The sequence below is a fragment of the Gossypium hirsutum genome, chromosome D02 (assembly GCF_007990345.1).
Source record: "Gossypium hirsutum isolate 1008001.06 chromosome D02, Gossypium_hirsutum_v2.1, whole genome shotgun sequence".
NCBI classification, from domain to species: domain Eukaryota; kingdom Viridiplantae; phylum Streptophyta; class Magnoliopsida; order Malvales; family Malvaceae; genus Gossypium; species Gossypium hirsutum.
The window spans coordinates 15548476-15574227 of record NC_053438.1 but is presented as its reverse complement, the minus strand read 5'-3'; the positions used below and the strand labels follow the sequence as shown (position 1 = coordinate 15574227).

At 32.9% G+C, this 25752-nt stretch overlaps 2 protein-coding genes across 2 annotated transcripts; one reads left to right on the top strand and one right to left on the bottom strand.

The window, feature by feature from the left end:
• Nucleotides 1–15811: 15811 nt before the first annotated feature.
• On the top strand, nt 15812–17546 carry LOC107910259 (aspartyl protease AED3). Its single transcript, XM_016838050.2, has one exon. The coding sequence runs from the start codon at nt 15949–15951 to the stop codon at nt 17329–17331; it is 1383 nt and encodes a 460-aa protein (XP_016693539.2). The 5' UTR covers nt 15812–15948; the 3' UTR covers nt 17332–17546.
• Nucleotides 17547–23475: 5929 nt separating this feature from the next.
• Nucleotides 23476–25477, bottom strand: LOC107910257 (uncharacterized). Its single transcript, XM_016838047.2, has one exon. It carries the CDS (start codon nt 24858–24860, stop codon nt 23592–23594), a length of 1269 nt encoding a protein of 422 aa, XP_016693536.2. The 5' UTR covers nt 24861–25477; the 3' UTR covers nt 23476–23591.
• Nucleotides 25478–25752: the final 275 nt, after the last annotated feature.

Genomic DNA, 25752 nt, shown 5'->3' with positions numbered 1-25752 from the left:
TGCTCAATCGGTTGCTTGCCTTCATCTTCCAACTTGATCTTGTGCATGCAAAAAGATGGACTAATGCCTCGAATATCGAAAATACTCCAAGCAATACCTCGTTTATGTTGCTTAAGAATATGGACCAATTTTTCTTCTTGAGTTACATCTAGTGTTGCAGAGACAATAACTAAGAGAGTATTATTAGCACCAAGAAAGATGTATTTAAGATGAGTAAGTAATGGTTTCAATTCTAGAGTAGGAGCTTTGTCAATAGATGGCTTGAAAATTGGAGTTGTTCTGTTGGCTAAGTCTAAGGATTCAATCTGTCGTCCATACCTGAGTTCAATATTATTAACTTCAACCATGCTATCACAATCATCTAAGAATTCATAATCAGATGTCACTGCAAACTCCTTAGAAAGTATTGTGCTTTGGTCATTGAATTCTTCCTCAATTAAATCATCTAGCACATCGACAGTATGGTATTCTTCTTTATCCTTGCATTGAATAGATTAGAAAACACTGAAGGTAACGTGCTCATCATTAAGTTGCATGGTCAATTCACCTTTGTAAACATCAATAAGAGTTCGTCTGGTGGCTAAAAATGGTTGTCCCAAGATTATGGGAACCTCATTGTCTGCCTCGCAGTCAAGTATGATAAAATCAGGTAGAAAAATGAATTTATCCACACGAACTAAGATGTCTTTGATTTGACCTTTAAGTTGAGCCAAGGATCAATCTGCTAGTTGCAATGTCACTGTAGTAAGTTTCATGTGACTAATTCCCAACTTTCTAAAAGTAGATAGTAGCATTAGGTTGATGCTAGCTCCCATGTCGCATAAAGTCTTGCCCAAATAAGGGTTTCCAATTGAACATGGGATAGTAAAGCTCCCAGGATCTTTCATTTTGGGGGGCAACTTATTTGTCAAAACAGCACTATAGCCTTCTATGGATGCAAGAGTTTCAATATCATTGAGCTTCTTCTTCTTGGACAAGAGCTCCTACATAAATTTCCCATCATTCAAAATTTGCACAAGAGCGTCTACTAAAGGAATATTGACCTGAAGTTGCTTCAGTGTGTTCAGGAATTGTTGGTACTGCTTATCCTGCTCATTCTCCCTAAATCTTAGTGGAAAAGGTAAAGGTGGAGATACATTTAATTGCGCCAACACCTTTGATTACGTTGATAGTTTCGAGGGTCAGACATTAGGCATAAGAGTGACAATTTGTTGAACTTCTTTGTCTGGTACATCGACAAGCTCTTCAGATTCAACCTTCTCACCAGTGATCACTTCACTAGTATCTTGAAGTGCTACAGTAGAGTCTCCAGTCTGCTCACTAGCGTGTTTACCACTCCTAAGAGTGATAGCCTTGCAGTGTTCTTTCCCCCTTAGACTGGGATTTTCCGTGTCACTAGGTAGTGTGCCCAGTGGTCGAGTATTTAGATTCGAAGCAAGTTGTCCTAATTGTGCCTCCAATGCCCGAATAGAAGATGAATTCCTTTGCACAATAGCTTCTGTGTGAGTAATATGCTCCCATATTAAAGCCTCAAGAGCTGTTAATGGGTCAAAAGGAGAAGCCTGTGTATACTATTATTTTCGATGTCCTTGAATATGCTAATTTAGCATTGAAGAGTGTTGTAGCTACATCTGATTCTGGTGTGGATGTATTTGAGTGTGTTGATTGTAGTTCTGCTGTTGTTGATTTTCATTCCCTTGTCATGGATTATAATTTTCTTGAGTAGATATATTACCATATTGAAATGTCGCAGCATTTTGTCTAGCAGTCTGAGTTTTCTAAGATTGTTGATTGCGTGTAGAATTATTATAAGAGTTGCCATAAGAATTGTTGCGAATGTTACTGATATAAAAAGCATTCTCTGCATGTTATGGACAATCTTCATAGCTATGGTTGTCACTGCAAATCTACAACAAAAGGTAGGAACATGAACTTGTTGAGTAACTTGTGTAGGTGCAACGTCACTAGCCCATTGCATATTTTTATCATATTTGCAAGAGAAGAAACTTGAGCACTAAGTGCAGATTTTGCGTCCAATTCAATAACTCCCGGAATATATTTTGCTTATGTAGCTCTAAAGATAGAATATTGATAATCATTCTGAGCAATTCTCTCAAAAATTCCAACAGCATCATTATAAGTACAATCCAGCAAAGGACCATTGGCTGATGCGTCAACAAGATTCCTCATGTGTAAATTTAGCCCATTATAGAAAATTTCAATTTATGTTTCTTGTCGAATGTCGTGCATGGGGCAACGTTAAAGCAAAGATTTATAACGTTCTCATATAGTGTGAAGATTCCATCATATGATAAGCTGTAATATCATTTCAAATACGAGCATTCATTGTCGATGGGTTAAAGAGCAAAACCAACTGTGTTGCTAGTGCATTCCAAGAAGTAATTGATCAGCAGGTAGCCCAAGGAACCAAATACGAGCTCTTCCTTGCAAGGAATAAGGAAATAATTGCATCTCCAAAGCGTCATCAGGAATGCCTTGTTAACTGAAGAAATCACAAATCAATAAAAATGATTTAAGATGTTCTTGTGCATCTTTATGAGGTAGCCCATCATATTGCCATTAGAATTCAACATTTGAAACATTACTGGCTTGAGTTCAAAATTCCCAGCTTGGAGTGTCGGCCTAACAACTCTCAAATGCAAGTCATCCAAGACAGGTAGTACAAAGTCTCGTATAGTCCTATTTTGTGTTTGAACATTTTGCGACAATGGTAGGTCATTACCATTTTGGTACTGCACCTAGGATATGGCTTCATTATTTCTTGGTAAAGCCATATTCCTTTGTTCTTGAAGCCTCCTCCGAATGATTCTTTCAATTTTTGGATCAAAATCGACAATAAACTCCAAATTGCTTCGGGTCATCAAACACTTAAAGTAAAATGTAAAAATAGTGACAAAAAGAAAACAAGTTAGTGACAACTAAATATTATATAATAAAAAACAAAGTGCAAAAACAAAAATAAATATCAAACAAACGCCATCCCAAGAAACGACACCAAAACTTGATCGACTATTTAACATCACAGCAATAATTTGCAAGCATGCACTGTCGGTGCAAGTATAGTAGACAGATATGAGTCTGTCAGATATCGACCCCACGAGGATGGTTGTCTTTTGTCTATCAATGTCAGTTCAATAAATAGATAGAAACAAGATAAATTGTGAGAGTAGTTGTCGAAGCAATAACTTAAAAATAATAAGATAAAATATGATAATGATAAACTAGGATCCCCAATGTGAATATTCAACAGAATACTAAGTGCTCACAAGATATAAAAAGATAGGTGATTGTCGATGCATCAAATCCCAATGAATATCTTACCAAGCTTAACTTCTATATTTAATCTAAGACTTAAACATGCACATTAACCACACTTTCCGATGATGGCAATGGAACACTATTAAGAACAAGTGGACTAAATTCCTCTGATCCTCAAGCAACTTCCGTTGTCATGCTTGTTAGCTTGAATTGTCGTTGCAGTTTCCAGTGTCAGTGACCGCAATAACACTTCCATGCTAAAAACATTCTAACCCAAAGATTAAACAGTAGAAGCAAGATTGAATAAAAATAAAATTTAACCCAGAAATCATGTGTACTTTTGTACAAACATGAAATAGAAAGTAATCACCATCGTTTAGAAAAGAAATATAAAAGAAATAAGTGGAGAATACTATTCCTAGACAATCTCGACTTGAATCTCTCCATTCCCTCTTATGTCGCACTCAGGGCTTCTCATCAAGAGCTGATCTGCGTCCCTTTCACGTCGGTTCACCCGTAGGAGACTTAAGTCACCATAGCCGAAAAGCTTCAAAAAATAGGTTGAAGAAGATAATACCCCTAAGAAAGCCTCCCTTTTTTTCCTTTTCATGTGAATATTTTATATTCTTCCAAATAGCACAAGTTTCTTTTCATTAGAATCATGCTGCCTTTATACGTACAAGTTGGCTATACTAGACTATACACCTCACACATTTTTGTTCTTATCCGGACAACTGTCAGGTGCGGCGACAGTTTTGGGCGCAATCTGGAAATACTCATGCAGCGACATCGGTACCAAAACATGACAAAATTAAGGATAAATAGGCTAAGATCCATTGAGTTATAAAATATAATTTACTGAACTGAAAATGTTAAAATATGTGCAAAAGATAACTAAATGGGGAAAAATTAACCAATAAGTAGGGAGAAAACATATGTTTTTTCTAGCACTATCAAAGACCATAAGCTTACATAGCCTAATAAGGTCATAGTATAAATTTTACTTTAAATTAATTAAACTCGGTTTCTACAATAGGTAAATACTCCATTTTTAGGGGCATCAATGATGCAATACACGGGCACTAAAGTGCATTTAGAGCATGAATGTGCATTCAAGGATACCGAAGTACAAACAGGAGCACGCATGTGTATTCAGGGGTACCGAAGAATAAACAGGAGCATGTTTATGCATTCAGGGCTACCAAAGTACAAATCGAGGTACTGAAGTACAAATAGGGTCACTAATGTGCATTTCAGTAACATTTTCTTCATTTTCGTATGCATACATAAATTCACTTCATTCTTATATAACTTTAACACCGTTCCAAGAGAAACACTAGTAATATTCTCTATCAATTGCATAAATACAAAATATTTGTAACATTTATAATTATATATAATTATCCAAAATAAATTCACCTACTTACATATATTCGTCAATTAATTAGACAAGATTAATATAATTCACTAGCAAATTACATTTACATATTGAAAAAATATGAACTTACCTAGGTTAAATTGTAGCAATTGCAGAAGTTCAGGGATTATTCTATTGCTTTTCCTTTACCCCGTTTATCAACAGAATCTTGATCTAAAATATAATCTATTTCATTTATTAGCTTAAATTTCATATATTAATAAATTCTAAAATTTGTACCCTTATATTTGTAAAAATTACACAGTTGCCCCTAACTTTTACACTTTACGCGATTTAGTCCCTTATCTCGAAAATAATCAAATTAGCCACATTTGAAAATAACCACATCTAGCTGAATATTTAAGGCTACAAAATAGTCCATAAATATCACTATTTCAAAATTATACAATGAGATATTTAACATTTTAAAAATTTAATCCTTTAACTAAAAACTAACAAAAATCACTTTAGAAAACAATCCAAAATCAAACCAAGACTTCCAACTCATCATTACCATCAAGAACAATCAATATTCATCAATGGCAACATTCAAAACTTTTAACAGTTTGAAAAACAAATATACGAGTTAGCTTGACCTAATTGTAACAATCTCAGAAACATAAATTTCATTAAAAACAGAACTCAAAAACTCACTCATGCAAGGACAGTCACCAGCCGAACCTCCAAGCGCTCCCCTTCCATTGGGTTTCGACCAAAAAAATTACCAAATGAAAAAGATGATTTTTTTAAACTTTTAGTTTACTTAATTAACTTTATTTACAAAATTGTCATTATAACATGTTTTAATCAATTTATTTTTCTCCATTACCGTCCACTGACCATTGGGATGGTTTAATTACTATATTAAACCCCATTCATTTAATAGAATATCAAATCAACACTAAAACATCAATAGCAATTAACTGTTTCACTTTTTACAATTTAGTAATTTTTCTTTAATTAGTTGTTTAAACGTTAAAATTTCTTAACCAAATTTTAATACGACCTTAATGTCCTCGTAAATATTAAATAAATAATATTTATGGATCGACATGCCAGAATTTGTGGTCCCGAAACCACTATCTTGTCACCACTAAAAAATGGGTTGTTACAACTCTACCTCATTGAGAAATTTTGTCCGCAAAATTGCTACCTTAGAATAAATTCGGATATTGGAGTTCCATCAATTCCTCAGTTTCTCAGGTAGCTTCTTCGGTGCCGTGTCGGTGCCACAAAGCTTTTACTAACGATACCCATTTATTTCGAAGTTCTTTTACTTCCCGAGCCAAGATTCTCACTGGTTCTTCAGAATACGTCAAATCCGACTCTAGTTCAATCTCATTACAAGGAATCAAGTGTGAAGGGTCAGATCTGTACTGTTTCATCATTGACACATGGAAAACATTATGAATCTTTTCAAGTTCAAGAGGCAAAACTAATTTGTAAGCTAAGGGACTAATTCTTTCAACCATTTCAAACAGCCCGATAAACCTTGGACTTAACTTTCTCTTTTTGCCAAAATGTAGCACTTTCTTCCACAAGGAGACTTTCAAGAACACTCGACCACCAACAACAAACTCAATATCTTTTCTTTTAAAATCTGCATATGATTTTTGATGATCAGGTGCAACTTTCATACAATTTCGAATGGTTCGAACTTTTTCTTCCATTTCACGAATCAAGTCAGTCCCAACTAGTTTGGATTCGCTCAATTTGGACAAGTACAATGGTGTTCTACATTTCTTATCGTATAGAGCTTCAAACGGTGCCATTTTGATACTGGATTGATAATTGTTATTTTAAGAAAACTCGGTTAGCAGTAGATATTTCTCCCAATTACCCTCAAACTAATGGATGCAACACCATAACATATCTTCTAAAATTTGTATCACTCATTCTGATTACTCGCTAGTCTGAGGATGAAATGTTGTACTGAAATTGAGTTTAGTGCCTAAAGCCTTGGGAAGTTTGCTCTAAAATCTCGATGTGAACCTCAGATCTCAATTCGAAATAATAGATATCGGAACACCATGTAATCTAACAATCTTAGACACATATAACTCCGTCAATCTTTCTAGTGAATAATTTGTCCTGACCAGAATAAAATGAGTTGATTTGGTCAATCTATGAACAATCACCCAGATCAAATATTTCTTCCTCGGAGTTATAGGTAACCTAGATACGAAATCCATCATGACTCGCTCCCATTTCATTGTGGAATCATGACAGGTTTTAATAGTCTCAATAATACCTGATGCTCAATTTTCACTTGCTGACAAATCAAAGATTTAGCTACAAATTCAAAAATTTCGCGTTTCATCCCTGGCCACCAGTACATTTGTTTCAAATCACAATACATTTTTTTTGCTACCAGGATGAACCGAATATGTACTACTATGAGCTTTGAACAACATTTCTTATTTAAAATCCAAGTTATTCGAAACACATAATCTACCATTATAATACAAAATACCGTCAATACCAATATTGTATTCATTAGTAAATCACTTTGAACCAGATTCTGTTTTATTGCTAATTACAAGTCATCATTTTGCAATTCTCGTATTCATTGAAGAAACAGTGGCTTAGTTCTCAATTCTACTAAAATAGAACCATCTCTATTCAGAGTCAAATGAGCATTTAACGCTTTCAGAGTAAAAAATGATTTCTGACTAATTGCATCTGTAACCACATTAGCTTTTCCCAAAGGATAATCCAAAACCAGATCATAATCTTTTAATAAACCTAACCACCGTCTCTGTCTCAAATTCAGTTCTTTTTAAGTCATCAAATATTTCAAGCTTTTATGATCGATATATGCATGACATTTTTCACCGTATAAATAGTGTTGCCAAATTTTCAATACGAGAACAATTGCGGCCAATTCAAGATCGTAAGTTGGATATTTTCTTTCATGTGGTTTCAACTGTTGAGAAGCATAAGTTATTACTATCTTGATTTAAATTAAAACATAACCAAGTCCGCTAAGAGATGCGTCGCTAAAAATAACATATTCTTTCTCAAATTCAGGCTGAGTCAATATTGGGGTTGTTGTCAACATGTTGTTCAACTGATTGAAATTCTGTTGGCACTTATCAAGCCGAACAAAATCAACATTTTTTTGTAATAGTATAGTCATCAGCAATGCAACTATTGAGAAGTTTTTAATGAAATGACGGTAATAACCTACAAAATCCAAAAAACTTCGCACCTCTGATACATTCTTTGGAGCTTTCCAATTAACAATAGCAGAAACTTTACTCGGATCGACTCAAATCTCATCCGCTGATATTATGTGACTTAGGAATCCAACCTCGCGAAGCTAAAATTCACATTTACTAAATTTTGAGTACAATAGTTTTTCTCATAAATTATGTAACACAATTCTCATATGTTCAACATGATTTGACTCATTTAATGAATAAATCAAAATATCATCAATGAATACAATAACAAATTTATCTAACTATGGTTGAAAGACCCGATTCATTAAGTCCATAAATGCTGCAGGGGCATTATTCAAACCAAATGGCATTATCAAAAATTCATAATGACCATATCGGGTTCTGAAAGTAGTTTCTGGTACGTCTAGCTATTTAAATTGTAACTGGTAATATCCAGATCTCAAATCAATCTTTGAAAACACTATAGCTCCTTTTAACTTATTCTCAATGATGACTCGATTCAGTTGTTGATAATCTATACACAATCTCATCGATCCATCTTTCTTCTTCACAAACAGAACTAAGGCACCTTAAGGTGACATACACGGTCAAATAAATCTGCAATCTAACAACTCTTGCAACTGTGCTTTCAACTCTTTCAAATATATAAGAGTCATTCTATATGGAGCTATCAAAATTCGAGTTGTTCTGGGCACAGGTTCGATTACAAATTCAACTTCCCGAGTCGGTGGTAACCCAGGCAGTTCTTCAGGAAAAACATTAGCGTGTTCTTTAACTATCGGTACTTGATCTTTTTTTATTTTGTCACTTTTGCATCAAGAATGTAAGTTAAATAAGTTTCACATCCTTTTCTAATCAATTTTTGAGTTGACAATGTCAAAATCACGTTTGTAGTACAGTTGGTCCCATCTGCTCTGACACAAATAAATTCTCCACTCGGACATTTCAAACTAACTTGTTTTCTTCGGCAACTTACTATTGCATCATGCTCAGATAACCAATCTATTCCTAAAATGAGATCAAAATAATCAAAAGGTAACAACATCAAACTAGCAAGAAAATCGTAACCCGAACTTTCATTGGACACAATTTACATATCTGGTTAACTAAAACACACTAACCTAGTGGATTTGTTACCTTAACAGTGTAATCAGTGGACATAATAGGCAATTTATTTTTGTCTACTAATGCAGCGCATATATAAGAATGAGTTAACCCAGGATCAATCATTGTATATACATTAATATCAAAAAGAGGAAAATTACCAGTAATAACATCTGGGGCAATAGCTTCTTCACGAGCTCTAATTGCATATGCTCTGGCTGGCGCTCTCACTTTTGATTGTTTGTTTATACCACCAGTCTTTCCTTGGGTAGAAGTAGTATTTATATTGTTTCCAGTTCGTCTACCTCTCAGTGAGGTTGTTTTAGGCTTACTAACTTGATTGCCCAAATCATTTTGTCGTTTTGGACAATCATGAAGGAAATGATCAGTAGAACCACAACGAAAACAAGATCCTAGCTTTGATCGACATTCCCCAAAATGCTTATTGCCATAATAACCACATACAGAGATAGTTCTCTCTACATTCCTCACACTTCCAACACTAGCCGTTGGAGAATTTATAGACTTCAAAATGTTTTGTCGCCATTTATCTCTGCCAATGAACTTTGTAGGAGTTGTTGATCAATTTGCTTAACCTCTGAACTTCTTTGATGGAAATGTTTGAGCTGATTTAAAGGACCCTCTTTTATTAAATTCTCGAGATCTCATATCAGATGGCTTTTTGGTTTTACAAATTTCTTTGATTTTCTAAGCACATTGTGAAAGTTCTACAAATTCACGTAACTTTAACACTGCTACCGACATTTGTATGTCATCATTCAAGCCATCTTCAATTCTAATACACATTTATTCTTCATTGACACTATGTTACGAGCATAGTTTCTTAACTGCACAAATTCCCGTTCATATTCAGCAACCGATCGATTTTCTTATTTTAATTCAAGGAATTTTTTTTCTTGTCCAGAAACAACTGACTAACATATTTTTTTCTGAATTCTGCTTGAAAGAAATCCCAATTAACAGGGCCACTGATTGTCATCATGCTCAAAGTATCCCACCATGAATATGCTTCATCTTTTAGTAAAGAAACAACACATCTCAGGAAATCTTTAGGAGTACACATCAATTTTGCAAAAACTCTCTTTTTATTCACTAACTAGTATTCAAATTTTGTAGGATCATCATCAATTTTGCCTCTAAATTCTTCAACTCCATATTTTCAAACTTTGTCTACAGACAGTAGAGTAACTATCATAGGTACAGGATTTTGAGGACACAGAGGTGCCAGAGGAGGAATGGTAGGGGGTGGAGGTTGCGAAGTTACAGGATTTTCTTGTTTAAAATCATTAAACTATTTGTTCATCATACCAAAAAATACACTTCTCATCACATCCCCCCAATGATTGCGGAACAGACTCTCCTTGACTCGCTTTCGCATTGGAAGCTTGTACATTACTTTCAGCTTCATTTAATGTAGCTCGATTTTGTTTAGCTGGCATCTTTTATCTATAAGAAAATACAATGTTAGAACGGATCAAAAGCATCACACTATCGTAGGGTATATGTGGCATGTATACTCTAGACTCAGTACACGCTACATTAGTCCTAAAATTGACTAAATTGTAGCTCTGATACCACTAAATGTAACACTCCTAACTCATCTTCGTCATCTAATTAGGGTTACTAAGCGTTACTATACAAAACAGAACCTTTAACTTTAAATTTGAACAAATAATTCAACTTAAGTATAATTACCAATAATTAATTCCAATGATAGCAAACATACGCATTTGGGCCTTAAATCAAGCTTTCGGGGTCCTATAAACATTTTTTTAGAAACAATCAGGGATCTAATTGAGATAAAATAGAAAATTTGAGAAAAACATGAAAATTTGAGAAACATGGGTCACACGGCTGTGTGTCTAGGTCGTGTGACATATTCCAGACTGTGTGGGCATTTGAAATAGGGACACACGGCCGTGTCCCAGCCTGTGTGTCTACTTGTGTGTATAATCGAAATGGGGCCATATGGTCGTGTTGTAGGCCATGTGCCAGACCGTGTATGTATTCGAAGATGGGCCACACGACCATGTGCCAGGCTGTGTTCCAGACTATTTTTGGGGACACGACCATGTCGCAGGCTGTGTCTCAGACCATGTGAAACCAACACCTATTTTATAAATGACATGCGGACGTACGATCAGGCCGTGTGTGGCAGACAATCGTGTGACAACCTGTGTCCCAGGTCGTGTGCACCAAATTTAACCCCTACAACAAGCCATTTCAACATTTATCCTTGCTTAACACGACACATCATTTGCTCATTCATTCAATAGCTCAAAACACACATTAAACATACACTAAAATACCAAATCAAACAACCTATAGATTTTAACCAATATGTCATTCAAAAGGCACCCCAATTTATAAGCAATTTAACATCACACTATAGCCAAAATTTGAATGAATACAACCCTAACCACATCAACCATCTTAACCACACATATAAACATTTCTAAGTTAAACACATATCATGATAATCATTAATTTTTATATAGATTTCATATTTCAACATTACATGACACATTCAAAAGAGCTATTTAGTCTTCTATAGCATCCATATCTATTCATACCAACATTCTTTCAATAGAGACCTATATACATGTCACAACCCAAAATGAGATACAAAAGCTATCAAAATAGATGGATAGTGTGAGCTTTGTAGTTGATCCTTCCAGACGGTCAGCAACGATTATCTACAAAACAACATAAGAAAGACAATAAGCTTACATAGCCTAGTAAAGTCATAGTATAACTTTTACTTTAAATTAGTTAAACTCGATTTATACAATAGGTCAATACTCCATTTTCAGGGGCGTCAATGATGTAATATCGAGGCACTAAAGTGCATTCAGAGCAAAAATGTGCATTTAGGGGTACCGAAGTACAAACAAGAGCATGCATGTGCATTCAGGGGTATCGAAGTACAAGCAAGAGCACGTATGTGCATTCAGAGGTACCGAAGTACAAACAATAGCACGTATGTGCATTCAGGGGTACCAAAGTACAAACAAGAGTACCGAAGTACAAACAGGGGTACCGAAGTACAAACAGGGGCATTAATGTGCATTTCAATATCATTTCCTTCATTTCCGTATGCATACTTAAATTTGTTTCATTCTTATATAACTTTAACACCGTTCCAAGAGAAACACTACTAATATTCTCTATCAATTTCATAGATACAAAATATTTGTAACATTCATAGTTATCTATAATTATCCAAACTAAATTCACCTACTTACATATATTCATCAATTAATTATAGAACATTAATATAATTCAATGGAAAATTAAATTTACATATTGAAATACTATGAACTTACCTAGGGTAAATTGCAACGATTGCAGAAGTTCAGGGACTATTCCGTTACTTTTCTTTTTCCCTATATATCAACAAAATATTGATCTAAAATATAATTTATTTCATTTATTAGCTTAAATTTCATATATTAATAAATTCTAAAATTTGTACCCTTCTATTTGCAAAAATTACACAATTGCCCTTAACGTTTACAGTTTATGCAATTTAGTCTCTTATCCCGAAAATTATTAAATTAGCCACTTTTGATAATAACCATATCTAGCTGAATATTTAAGGCTACAAAATAGTCCCTAAAATATCACTATTTCACAATTATACCATGAGACATTTATCATTTTAACAATTTAATCCTTTAACTAAAAACTAACAAAAATCACTTTACAAAACAATCCAAAATCACAACCAAGACTTCAAGCTCATCATTAACATCAATAACAATTAATATTCATCAATGGCAACATTCAAAATTTTTAGCAGTTTCAAAACCAAAGGTACAAGTTAGTTGAATCTAATTGTAACAATCTCAAAAACATAAATTTCATTAAAAACAGAACTCAGAAACTCACTCATGCAAGGACATTCACCAGCAGAACCTCCAAGCTCTCCCCTTCCATGGTGTTTCGGCCAAAACAATTACCAAATGAAAAATATGATTTTTTTTAACTTTTCTTTTACTTAATTCACTTTATTTACAAAATTGCCATTATATCATATTTTAATCAATTTATTTTTCTCAATTACCATCCACTAACCATTGGGATGGTTTAATTACTATATTAAACCCCCTCATTTAATAGAATATCAAATCGACACTAAAACATCAATAGTTATTAATTTTTATATTTTTTTACAATTTAATCCTTTTTCTTTAATTAGTTTTATAAACGTTAAAATTTCTTAACCAAATTTTAATATGATCTTAATGACCTTGTAAATATTATATAAATAATATTTATAGATCGACATGCTGATTTTTGTGGTCCCGAAACCACTGTTCCATCACCACTGAAAAACAAATTGTTACATCCATAATTCAATTTCCATAAAAATTAAAGAGAAATAGTTTAGGGACTTACTTGAATTATTAGCCAAATGTTTAAAGAAAAATGATGTTTTCTTCCTTCTTTTTCTTCAATGGACGATGGAAGCTTTGGGAAAGAAGATGATATGTTGTCATCTTCCACCAATTTATCTATTTATAGCTAAATTAAGAAATTATTAACTTAATTAATTATGTTTATATTTTAATTAACCTTATTTATTTGCTTTAATTATAAGTATATTAACTTAATCACCATCATAATAAATTCCCACTAACTCATATTAGAACAATAATTTAATAATCATTTTAGTCCTTTAGATAATTGCTAATTAGGTCCCAAGCATTTTCTTAATTAAAATTCAATAGTAATTAGACTTTTACAATTTAATCCCTAAGCTTTAATTAATCAATATCACAATTAAATCAGTTAATCGAACTTCAATATATTTTCATACTAACCTCCTTAATCTTTATATTTTTCCTTATGGTCTCGGTTTACAAAAATAAAGTTTCAAAATTGTATTTTTCAACACCACTAGAAATCGAGTATAATAAAAAATATGAAAATAACAATATTTTGTTTGAAAAATAAAATATTCTATTAAAATATTAAATTTGTCGGCTTTTGCTTGTATAAACGTCGTTAATTGTATTAGCCCTAACGGAATGTCGTCGTTTTGTTTTCCATTTTATTTAACAAAGATACAGGCTGGTGTATTTTTTTAATTTTCTTTTAACGAGTTATATAGACTCGACTTCGCCAAGAAAATATATTTGCCAAAAGATCAGTTTATTTACAAACAGATCTATTTTTTTAACCTTACTTTTTAGATATTCTATATGTTTAAATTATTGCTTTCAAAATATCGAATCAACCTTTAAATTTAAACAGATAATTCTATGATTGCAAAAATTCAATTTAAATTAATATATTTAAAAGGTTTTTGTCCTGGAGTGAGTTAAAAAGATAGATATGACAAAGGGTTAAACGAAAGATAAAGAGAAATTATTTTGTGAGGATAGGTGGGAAAGCTTCTTGCTCTTTGTTGGCTAATAATTAAGGATAACAAGATAACAAGAATCAGTAATGCTCTAAATAGGACAATCCCGTGACCTTGCTGGTGGGGACTGAGGAGCCCTTCCAATTGAGGAATTAAGTGGAAAACCTACTGTTTTTCAAACTCAGTCACTCAACTGACTTCAGAAAATTAACATTTTTTTTTATTTTTTTAGTAGATAATAATAGATTAAGAACATTATCAATAAATATTGCACGCAATAGTAAAATATATCATATTCTTAATAGGTTTAAATTTTAAAAATATTATTATTAAGAAGGATAACCTTGAAAATTGAAAGAATTAATTTATATGAATTATAAAAAAATATAAAAAATACATTGATTTCATAAATTTTTTTTTCAAAACAAGATTTGCTTTTATTTAAAAAAATAAAATATCAAAATAGAAAGCACCTACATAATTAAAAAAATGCAAATCTTGTAGTACTGCTAATGAATTGAATTTAAATATACAGAAAAAGAAATTGGTTGACACAGTAAGTTTAGTTTATATTTAAAATAATAAATGTAGATCTAAAATAATATTAAGTACGGAATATATAGATGAGATGCAGGCAGGCAGAAGAGCTAAATGGAATCTACAAGAATACATGAGATGAGCTGAGATGAGATTGAAATTGCGATAATCTTAGATAGAGATGATGATGGTGGGGCCACCGTTGAGTCGGAAAAAGGAAAGCCTAAATTGAGCCCGTGACCGACCGCATCTCATTATCTCATGCAAAAATTTGTCAATATATAGGTTGGGACAAAACACCCGCATGAGGCATTCACGAGCTCAACTACTCATCTCTTTTTTATTCTTTTTATACCCCTCCATTTACTCCCTCAATTTCATTTCTATCACTCACCCAGTCTTAGTTTTTATAACTTCATTAATATGGGATCATGTTTATATTATACATTAAGGATAAAGCAAATAATCTAAAATTTGGTAAAACTATTGCGAGAAATAATACTTGTTATTGACTCAATTTGGTAGGATTGAGATTATGGTGAATAAGAAGGGTGAATGTTTGAAGGTGGACAAAACATGGGTAATGCTTGCATTACATTTTCTTCTTTCTCTATGCTCTCTTTATAAGTAAAATTATTTTGAAAGTCAAGTTACATTTTACTCATTTTACTAAAATAAATAAATTAATTCTTATTCAATAATTCGAAGTGCAAACTATCCCTTTGTTAAAACTACTATTGAAGTCAAGTTACATTTCACTCTTTTTTCTCTCTTTTATTCTGTTGGCATTGCTTTCAAATCTTTGTCGTTTTGCCTCAGTTTCCCGTTTCTTCAACTTGGGAGACCTTTTTAAACAATTATCATATATCATTGCCCATAGTGACATAATTTTTGCGGCCTATTTTCAGCATTATGATTGGCCCATTTTGGATCAACCTAATGATACTCGTACAATGACCAATGTATAAAAAAATCTTAATCTAAATGCCTGAAATAATTAGAAAGGTTATTTCAGTAATTCGAAGCGCACTATTTGCATGTATAAAAATCCTCTTGCCTTCTCAATTCTGAGGCACAGAAACTCAATCCTTCGAAGTCGTAGCTTTGGAAGCATGGACTTCATAGCTACTATCCTGTTTCTAGCTCTTGTCATCTCCTCCACCAAAGCTTTGGACCCTTGCGGCCCTCAGCCAGATGACTCGGACCTTTTGGTCATCCCAATCTATGGCAAATGTTCACCATTCAACCCACCCAAACCTGACTCATCGTTCAACACAGTCATGAACATGGCATCAAAAGACCCAGCAAGGGTCAAGTACTTGTCGAGCCTTGTAGCCCAAAAGACCACTGCGGTTCCCATTGCTTCAGGCCAACAAGTCCTAAACATTGGCAACTATATCGTCCGGGTAAAGATTGGCACTCCGGGTCAGCTCATGTTCATGGTATTGGACACTAGCAATGATGTGGCTTGGGTCCCATGCTCCGGCTGCAACGGGTGCTCAGCCACCACTTTCTCACCCAACACTTCTTCCACCTATGGTTCGTTAGATTGCGGTTTGCCCCAATGCGCCCAGGTCCGTGGGCTGTCGTGCCCGGCTACGGGGTCTGCGGCTTGCTCTTTTAACCAATCCTACGGTGGAGATTCATCATTTTCGGCCAACTTGGTTCGAGATTCCTTAGGATTAGCCAATGACATTGTCCCAGATTTTGCTTTCGGATGTATAAACGTCATCTCTGGTGGATCAGTACCACCGCAAGGACTGTTGGGTTTGGGTCGGGGACCCATGTCACTTATTTCACAATCCGGGGCCCTCTACTCTGGTGTTTTCTCATATTGTCTACCCAGTTTCAAGTCCTACTACTTTTCGGGTTCTCTCAAACTCGGGCCAGTTGGACAACCCAAGAACATTCGAACCACCCCACTCCTAAAAAGCCCACACCGACCTTCACTTTACTATGTTAACCTAACCGGAATAAGTGTAGGCCGGGTTCAAGTCCCCATTGCCCCGGAATACCTAGCGTTTAACCCCAACACCGGGGCAGGGACCATAATAGATTCGGGTACGGTTGTAACCCGATTCGTCCAGCCCATTTACAAGGCAATCCGAGATGAGTTTGTGAAGCATGTGAAAGGTCCATTTACTGCCATTGGAGTATTTGACACATGCTTTGATGCTACAGCAGAAGCTGAGGCACCTTTAATAACATTACATTTCGAAGCCTTGTCGATGCCATTGCCAATGGAAAACAGCTTCTTACACACCAGTGCCGGGTCTCGGGCATGCTTGGCCATAGCACCGGTCCCCAACAATGTGAACGCCGCCATGAATGTGATAGCCAATTTGCAGCAGCAGAATCATAGGATTCTCTTTGATGTCATCAATTCTCGCTTGGGAATTGCTCGTGAAGCTTGCAATTAGTTTCTTATTGGCTTTATTTTTTTTTGTTTGTTCTTTGTTTGCTTTCTTGTCTTTATGCGTAAGCTCTTTTTTTTAGTGTTTTTATATGATGAAAAATAGGTTTAGTTAATAAACATCACAAAAAAAAATCACCATTTTGTGATTATATATGTAATTTCTTTTAAGTTTTTAATTGTGAAAAGAAATGGAAGTAACTTAACTATACTATTAGAAAATATTTGGCATACTATTGGTGGAGTTTTTAGACTTCATAAGTTTAGAGAGTAGACAAATGTCTTATGGTAGTATAGTAAAATATAAAAAAAAATGTTAATTTTTTAAAGTTACCTGTGGAATAAAAAATTACACTATCAAAGTACCAAATACTCACACAGAATATTAGTTTTTTTTTAAAACTACAAGCATGGTTATTAAACTATTCACAAGTTTATGATTTGGTCATTTAACTTCAAAAACTTACAAAATGGCCACTGAACTATTCAAAAAATTTCATTTAAGTTATTGAATTATTCGAAAGTTTTTATTTAAATCACTAGGTTGTTAAGTTTTTTTTTCCTTTCAAAAAGACCAGCTAGCAAACTTCAAGTTAAGATTTGATGACCAATACGATAGGTCAGTACCCATTGACAAGTAGAATAACATACCTTAGAAAATTATTTGGATTTTGGTTCGTATTTTAAAAAAGAACATATATTTAATTTTGGTAAATTATCACTTTAAGGACTTGCCAAAAATTCAAATCAAACCACTTCTTCCTAGTCCCTATTCAATTTAGTCATGTACTATTTTTATCGAATATTCTAGTAAATCGTTTAGTAATTTCATATTCTAATTTCATAACTATCTCATGAACTTCTCGATTTAACATTTGAATTGATTTGGTTTACGGAAATATCGACTTTGAAACTAGATTTTCTAACACTGACGAAAATCGAGTCGTTATATCTATAATTATTTTTTAAATTGATATTTGAATTATAACAAATTCAAACCCCCTCTAAATACCGCTGCAAATTCAAAGGTATGCATCATACCAGAAAACAAAGCTCTAACTATACATTGAATATTTTTGTTCTTATCTTTAATAGTTACATTGTTACTATATGTTTACGCCAAAATCATATATTTTTTACCATATGTTTCTATCACTATCATATTTTTGTCATTCTTTTGTTATTATATGTTGAAAGATTTTAATTTATTTTCTGATTTACAGGTTATATTTCAAATTCAAAGGATGGCAGTTGATTTAAAAAGTTAAAATTTGATGGTAAAGATAAAATAATTAACTCGGACTGTGAAGGTAAAATGATTGATCATCTAAGAGTTGGATTTATATATTAATATATGCTCATATTTGAATTAAATATACAAATTTATTAAAAAGGTTCATTTTTAAAATTTAATTTTACCACGTGGAAAAGTTTTTTATATTTGCATGTTTGAAAATAATTTGCATTTACTCATATTTATGTTAACACTATATATTGTTTTTTTTCCTCTAATGTTTTATATATTCTACAAAATTTTATTTTAGTGATATTCAAAATCTTTTTTATTTTATTTTAATTTATAATATAACTTCATGAGAATTTATTGCTTTAATAAAGAGATAATATGCTCACAACATTTTCAAAAGTTAATCTTTTTACCGTTGAAAAAGTTTTTCGTTTGCACTTGAAAAACAATTTTGTTCGAACTGTCAGTAGAACAGAAACAAATAGAAAGGTTAAATGCAAAGTAACACAAGGAGCAAAGTAATGAGAGACAACACGCAATATTTGTTAACGCAGTTTACACACAATAGTCCTATGCCTGTAGAGCTTCGCTTAGTGAATGATTTTATTCAATAATTGTCTAGGTCACCTATTGGCTTAAACTCGGTCTACTCTTACACAAAAAAGTAATTGCAGCCCCAATATTGACCCCAATTATCACAAATCGCTCACCCAAATACCTCATAATACAATAAATTAACTTTCCAAAGAATCCCTAAAAGAGTGTTGCACAAAATAACAAGAAAAAGCACAAGAAGCTTATCAAAGACACTCCAAAAGCACACCCCAAGTGATGCCACATGTAGCCTATTTATAGGTTGATATAAAAGTCCATCCAACTGAGCGTTGATAAGCTTTAAACTCCTATTTAAAAGATGAAATTATCCTATTAAGTATCCAGAGTATTTATCAAACAAAAATCTTCATAAATTAGCCTTTCAATTGCTCTAAAACTTTCTCAAGAGATAAGGATAATGATAAGGATAAACATTATCTTCACTTTAAACTTCTCAATATGACCAATTAAAGAGCTGAAGAGTCCTAGCCGAAAACCAATGGTTGTTTTGTCAAATATGTCACTTGTGAATAGGCCAAAAAAATGTCAAACACCTATGGGCCAAAATAGCCCACGACCTAGGCAGAAAATTTGTAACACCCCCACTTGACCCGATCGTCAGATCTGAATATGTGACGTCACATTACGTCATCGAAGCAACTCAATCTACTATAACACAAATATATTTAATTCAATCTTCAAAATAATTCATATTTATGCATTTATACACTCATTGATTTCATTTCATCAATTTACAAGGTTATATGGGTTAATTTTAGAGTTAGTACTCGAATCAAACTCAAATGTCAAATTTTAAATTTATGTCTCGATATAGGGGTCTTCATGTCTTGAGATAAGCCATAAATTATTTTGGGTTTTTAGCTCCGAAGTTAACATGTCTCGAGACACTATATGTCGTGTCTTAAGGCAATGTCCTTTATTTCTCGAAACTAGGTATTGATACCAACCTCTCATGTTTTCCTATTTTTGCTTTGATGTTTGAATGTCTTGAAACAAGAGGTTCCTGTTCCAAAACCTGGAGTAGGGTAAAATCTACTTAGCTTTGATGTACTTTTGTCTCAAGACAAAGGCCACTTATCTCAAGATTGATCTACCGTAATTCGTTGTAGCAGATTAAACCAGTTTTTGTATTTAAGGAGCTTGTATGAAAGCAATTTAATTATGCTTTTACTTATTTTTCATCTTTAGGTAATAAATAATAAAAAGTGTGATTTGAGCTATTTATATGATCTTAGAGCCAAAATAGGCCCAAAGGAAGTTTAACGTATTCAGTGAGTGTGCAAGACATCATTCAGAGGCATAAGAACATGAAATTGGCCGCAATGTTGCAACACGGAGTGTCGATATCGCAACATAGTAAGCAAAGCACTCAAAAGGAACAAACAACCTTCAGTGTCGCAATATAGCTAGAAGGTGTCGCGACACAACCTTGAAATCAAGCCTTAGCTCGAAACTGCCATCAGTGTCACGAAATAAATTAGAGGGTGTCATGACACCTCCTTGACGAGGGGAATTAAATAGCCAAGGGCATTTTGGTCTACATAACAAATTTTAACGCAAAAACATCAACCGAATTAGGTCAATGGATGACAACCGACCATAATCCTACAAATAGACATCTCTGAACACTTCATAATCGGTTTTTATTCAAGTTTTAGTTTACTACTTCATTTAGTTTTAGTTTTTAGTTTTCCTTAGTTTATTTTGTACTTAGGTTTCTTTTATTGTTGTAATTTACTTTCTCTCTATTTCATTCTTCGGAGAATCTAATTTGGGGATTCATCAACTCGTTGTGGATTGTGTTCACACTTTTTTCAGTGGTGTCGGAAACAATGGTTTCGGGACCACAATTCCTACAAGTGAGTCCGTAAATATTATTATTTAATATTTACGAGTCAAGTATTATGATATAGTGAATTTTGATCTGATAAGTTTTATTAATTGGACAATTAGTTAGTTCAATTGGTTCGACCCTAAAATAAAGTGATTTTGGAAAACGAGGTATCGGGATCTCGCTTCTATAAACTGAGCCCGTAAATATTTACGGAGTTTTTATATAGGTGTATTAAATATTGGTTCAAAAGTTTTAGTGATTAAATAGTTAATTAAATAAAAAGGACTAAATTGTGAAAATCGTAAAAGTTAATTGATATTGAATTATATTAGTTAAATAGGGAAAATGGTAAAATTGAATAGATTTATATGGAAATTATGCCATATTTAATTATGGTGGACGGTTGGATAGGTGTTTTTAATTAACATGTGTTAAATAAATTAAAAACTTTATTACATTATGTTAAAAAAAATTAACATGGTTTCCATATTCACCATTTCATTATTTTCCACCGTTTGAAGAAAGAAAGGAGACTAGGAAGCCATGACCGAACTAGTTTAAGCTTTTCAACCGTGCATTTAAGTCATTTTTCACTTGTTTCTTATAATTTTTATGTTTTTTAGATTGTTGCAACTAAGTTTAGTTAACCCGTATTTTCGTTTTCAAAATTTTTAAAGATTTTAGAACTTGTCATTGATGAATTTTAGATGTTATTGATAGGAAATGGTGGATTTGAAAGATAAGAGATGTTTAAAGATTATTTAGTAAAAAGTGAATTTTGTTAATTTTGTATTTAGAGACTAAATTGTGAATTGTCAAAAGTGACATTAAATTTACGTAAAATTGGATTTTTGAGGGTTGTAGAAGGACATAATTGAAGTTAGAATGAAAAACGAAGCTCAATTGTGAATGTTATACTTATTTCGGTTTTAGGGACTAAATTAAATAAAATATAAAAATTCAAAAAAATAATGTAAAATAAAATTAAAAGATTATAAGCATGAATTAGAATGTTATTATGAGATTACTATTGACATTTAAAATTAACTATTGTCGAATAATCCCTATTATCTAAAGTAGTACCGATTTAACGACGGAAAAATTTGTATTGGTATCGATTATGTACCTTTATAGAAAACCTTAATTTTTTAATGCTCCATGCTAATAATCTCTCTCTCTTTTTTTTTTACATGTATTAGTTGTTACTTAATTGAGTATGCTTAATTACTAGATACTATTTATATAGTTAAAGTTAACTTTTAATTTTGATATATAACTCTAATATTAATTAAGTGATAATTAATAAATAATTTTTTTTTTATATTTAGAATTTTATTCAATTTAAATCGATCATTTTTTTAACTCTAATATTAATCAAATGATATTTAATTATAAATTTATTATTTAAAAACAATAAACGAAGAAAAAGCATATACATTGCTCTACAGTTAAAAAAAACTTGAAATTTATACTTTATAAGACAAATTTAATTATAAAAAAACTTTATGAAACAAACTAATTAACTCAACAATGAATTCACTCAGAAAAAAAAATATCAACAACCAATATCATTCAACAAATTTTCCTATAAAAGAGCTTAGACTATATTTCACACAGCGTAACATTAACGGTAGACATTCTGTTAATTATAATTACAATATAACAATATTTCACGTTAAGGCTTTTTATTCATTAAATCTATTTTTGGTTATAATTAAATTATAATTATTTTAACAATGATAATATAAAAATTTTCAATTATTATCATAAGATTTTACTTCAACAAATTTTAACTATTAAATTATAATTATTATCATAATATTTTAGGTTAATATTTTTAACTATTGAATCTAAATTGAGTAATAATTAAGTTATAATTATTTAAAGAATGATAATGATTAAGTTAATTATTTTAAGATGTCAATTTAATAATATGATAAAAAAAATTATTCTTGGTCGATCCAAATTTTTTTTCTAAATTCATTTTTTTTATATATTATAAATAGATTATATATATTAAATTATTTAAAAAAAAACTTGTGCACCTTCTAATATATTAGATTTTTATTCTTAACTTATATTAACCTAATAAAAAAACTAGTTTTTATAAATTTAAACAATTACAGATATACATACTAATCATTATTAAGTAAATATTGGGACAAACCCTTTGTTAATTCGGTTTGATCAATTTGAAAAAAATTGAAACCAACTCAAATACTCATCGAGAAAGCCGAAAAGGATGAAAGCTTCGAAGAAACGAAAACCCTACAACTCAACCAAATTCTATCATAATACAAATTCATTTCATCAAATTTCAAATCTATAGAAAGAAAAATACATCAAAGATAAATTAGCAAACTTGGAATACAAAGAACAAAAAGCTATTAAATTTTGCTTGTTTGCGTGACCTTTTTTTTTTGTTTTTAACTTTTGTTGTATACACATATAAGAAATTAAAAATTGGATTTTTGTTCATGAAATCGTATTGGAACATAATAATATTATATATACATATCGATCTCTCTCTCACACCTTAAACATGTTTCACTCTGCTTAAACAAACTTCCCTTCAACCCCACCATTGATGCACTGCGACACCTTCATCCCTTAACTTCCCATACAAAGCCAAGCATTCCCAGTAAGCCCTTCTGCTCATGTTCTTTCTTCCACCAAGTCCTTTAGGTTTGCATTCCAAGAACAGCTCATCAACCAATCTAATAGCCTTGCTCTTCACCATATCTTCAACCACTTCAGCCTCAGCCTTCATCACTACATACTCTTCCTCCTGCACGTTCTTCCTCAGCCAACCCGACATCCCAGTCTCCGCCGCAGTCTGCGGCACCTCTTTCTTGGTAGAGTCCTTGGTCAGTGTCTCGATCTTGTACATCTCGAACTTCAGATTCCTTGTGGGATAATTCTTGACAAACCAGGTGGTGGCACTGCCGCCATCTTTCTTAGGCAAGCCTACATCAATGAAAACCCGACGGGGGTAGCTTTCGAGTGAGTCCCCCAATAGATCTGGCAAATATTTCGTTCGTTTAAGGTAAGTTCTGGACGTCCTTGAGGATGCTCTTGGTGGTTCAAGAAGAACGTCTTCCAATTTCTTCAATGCTGCCCGTTTCGCTTCTGATGTATTATACCCCAAAAGCCGCCTTTGGGAACTTGGGATCGGTCGAGCATTCTGAACCTTTTTCATCACAAAAAGGTTGGAATTGAATTTCCTGAAGTAAACAATCTTGTAATTAGACGGCTTGGTGAATGAAAGCGATGAGTCCAGCTGCTGAACAGCAACAATACCGCCAACTTTGAGACTCCGGTCGATGAATTCGAGGGTGGATTGAATGTTTTCAGTGAAGATGAAATCGAAGGACTCGTCAGGGATTAACATTAGTCGATCAAAGTCATTTGTAGAACTGAATTCCATATCAGTTTTGGTTAGGAAGGAATTTCCCTGAATGGATTCTTCATCATAGTCATCGCTTAACAATAGTCCTTTGTTTCCCGGTTTCAGAATACCTTCATTGTTCAAATGATTGTACAGCAATAGCAGTGATTCCAGATTAATGGGATCAGCGGTCTCAGGGACAACTTCAGGCTTGATTGTATAAACAGGCAGAGCGGGTTCGTCGTTGACGATAAATCTTATTCCCGACCAAGGAAGCAAAAATAAGGTCAAAGCCAAAACCGTCAAGAACCGAGCAAGAAGCTTAAAAACCCTAGAGCGAGGAACTTTGACGATCAATCGTGCACCAGACTGCAAATTAATGCCATTTTTCAAGGCTTTATGCTTGTTTTTATGGAATTTGTTTAGAAGTCCATAAATAATATGGACAGCCATTGATCCAAATGATCGATTAAAACACAAAGAAAAAAAGGGCTTACAAATCCAATCACAAAAATTCAGAAAACAAAGGTGATCAAAGGCAAGGTAGATTGTACGAGAAGAAAAATAGAAAACTTTTCCGGAAAAGAAAATCGAGAGATAGCATATTAAAGTAAAACAAGGAAGAGATTATAACAGGCGAGAAAGAGAGGAATGAAGAAGGCAAAACTTAGCGAGTGCAAAATCGAGCGGCAGTGTGATTTCCACCCACGAGAGCCACACGATTACTTTGGAACCTCGACCAAAGTAACAACAATTCCCTCATACGCTGAACCTCCATTGTTTTACCCATTATTCCCCAGTGCTGGATTTCATACATCAACCTCCAAATGATTCTTAACGAAACATCGCTAAAACACCAGCTAGAGAGAGAGAGAGAGAAAGAGATCTTCTGTTGTGTTCTTCTATCTTCTACTTCTACTTCTCTTTTCCCCCTTTGTTGTTTTCTTTGTGCTCTCTGATTTGGTTGGAAATCAAAGAGGAATTTTAAGGGAAGAGATGTGAAGGCTTTCGTTGCTGTTTTGGAAATGGCCTAAAAATGGATGGTTTCGCGACAAATATGTTAAGCCATTGCTCCGCTTCTCCTTTCTAACCGCTAAGCCTTTTATTTTCTTACGACCTGTGTTTGCATATGCACTGCCTATCCTGTTCCGTTGCTTTGTATTTTTTAAAAAAATAAAAATAAAATATTACTATTATATAAACATATTTTAAAATTTATTTAAAACATATATAATATTTTATTATGGGATAAATCCCTAAAATACAAATGAATTTTGGTTCAATGAGTAATGTTATACATAGATTTTGATTTTGTGCAATTTTATAAATGACATTTTAATTTGAT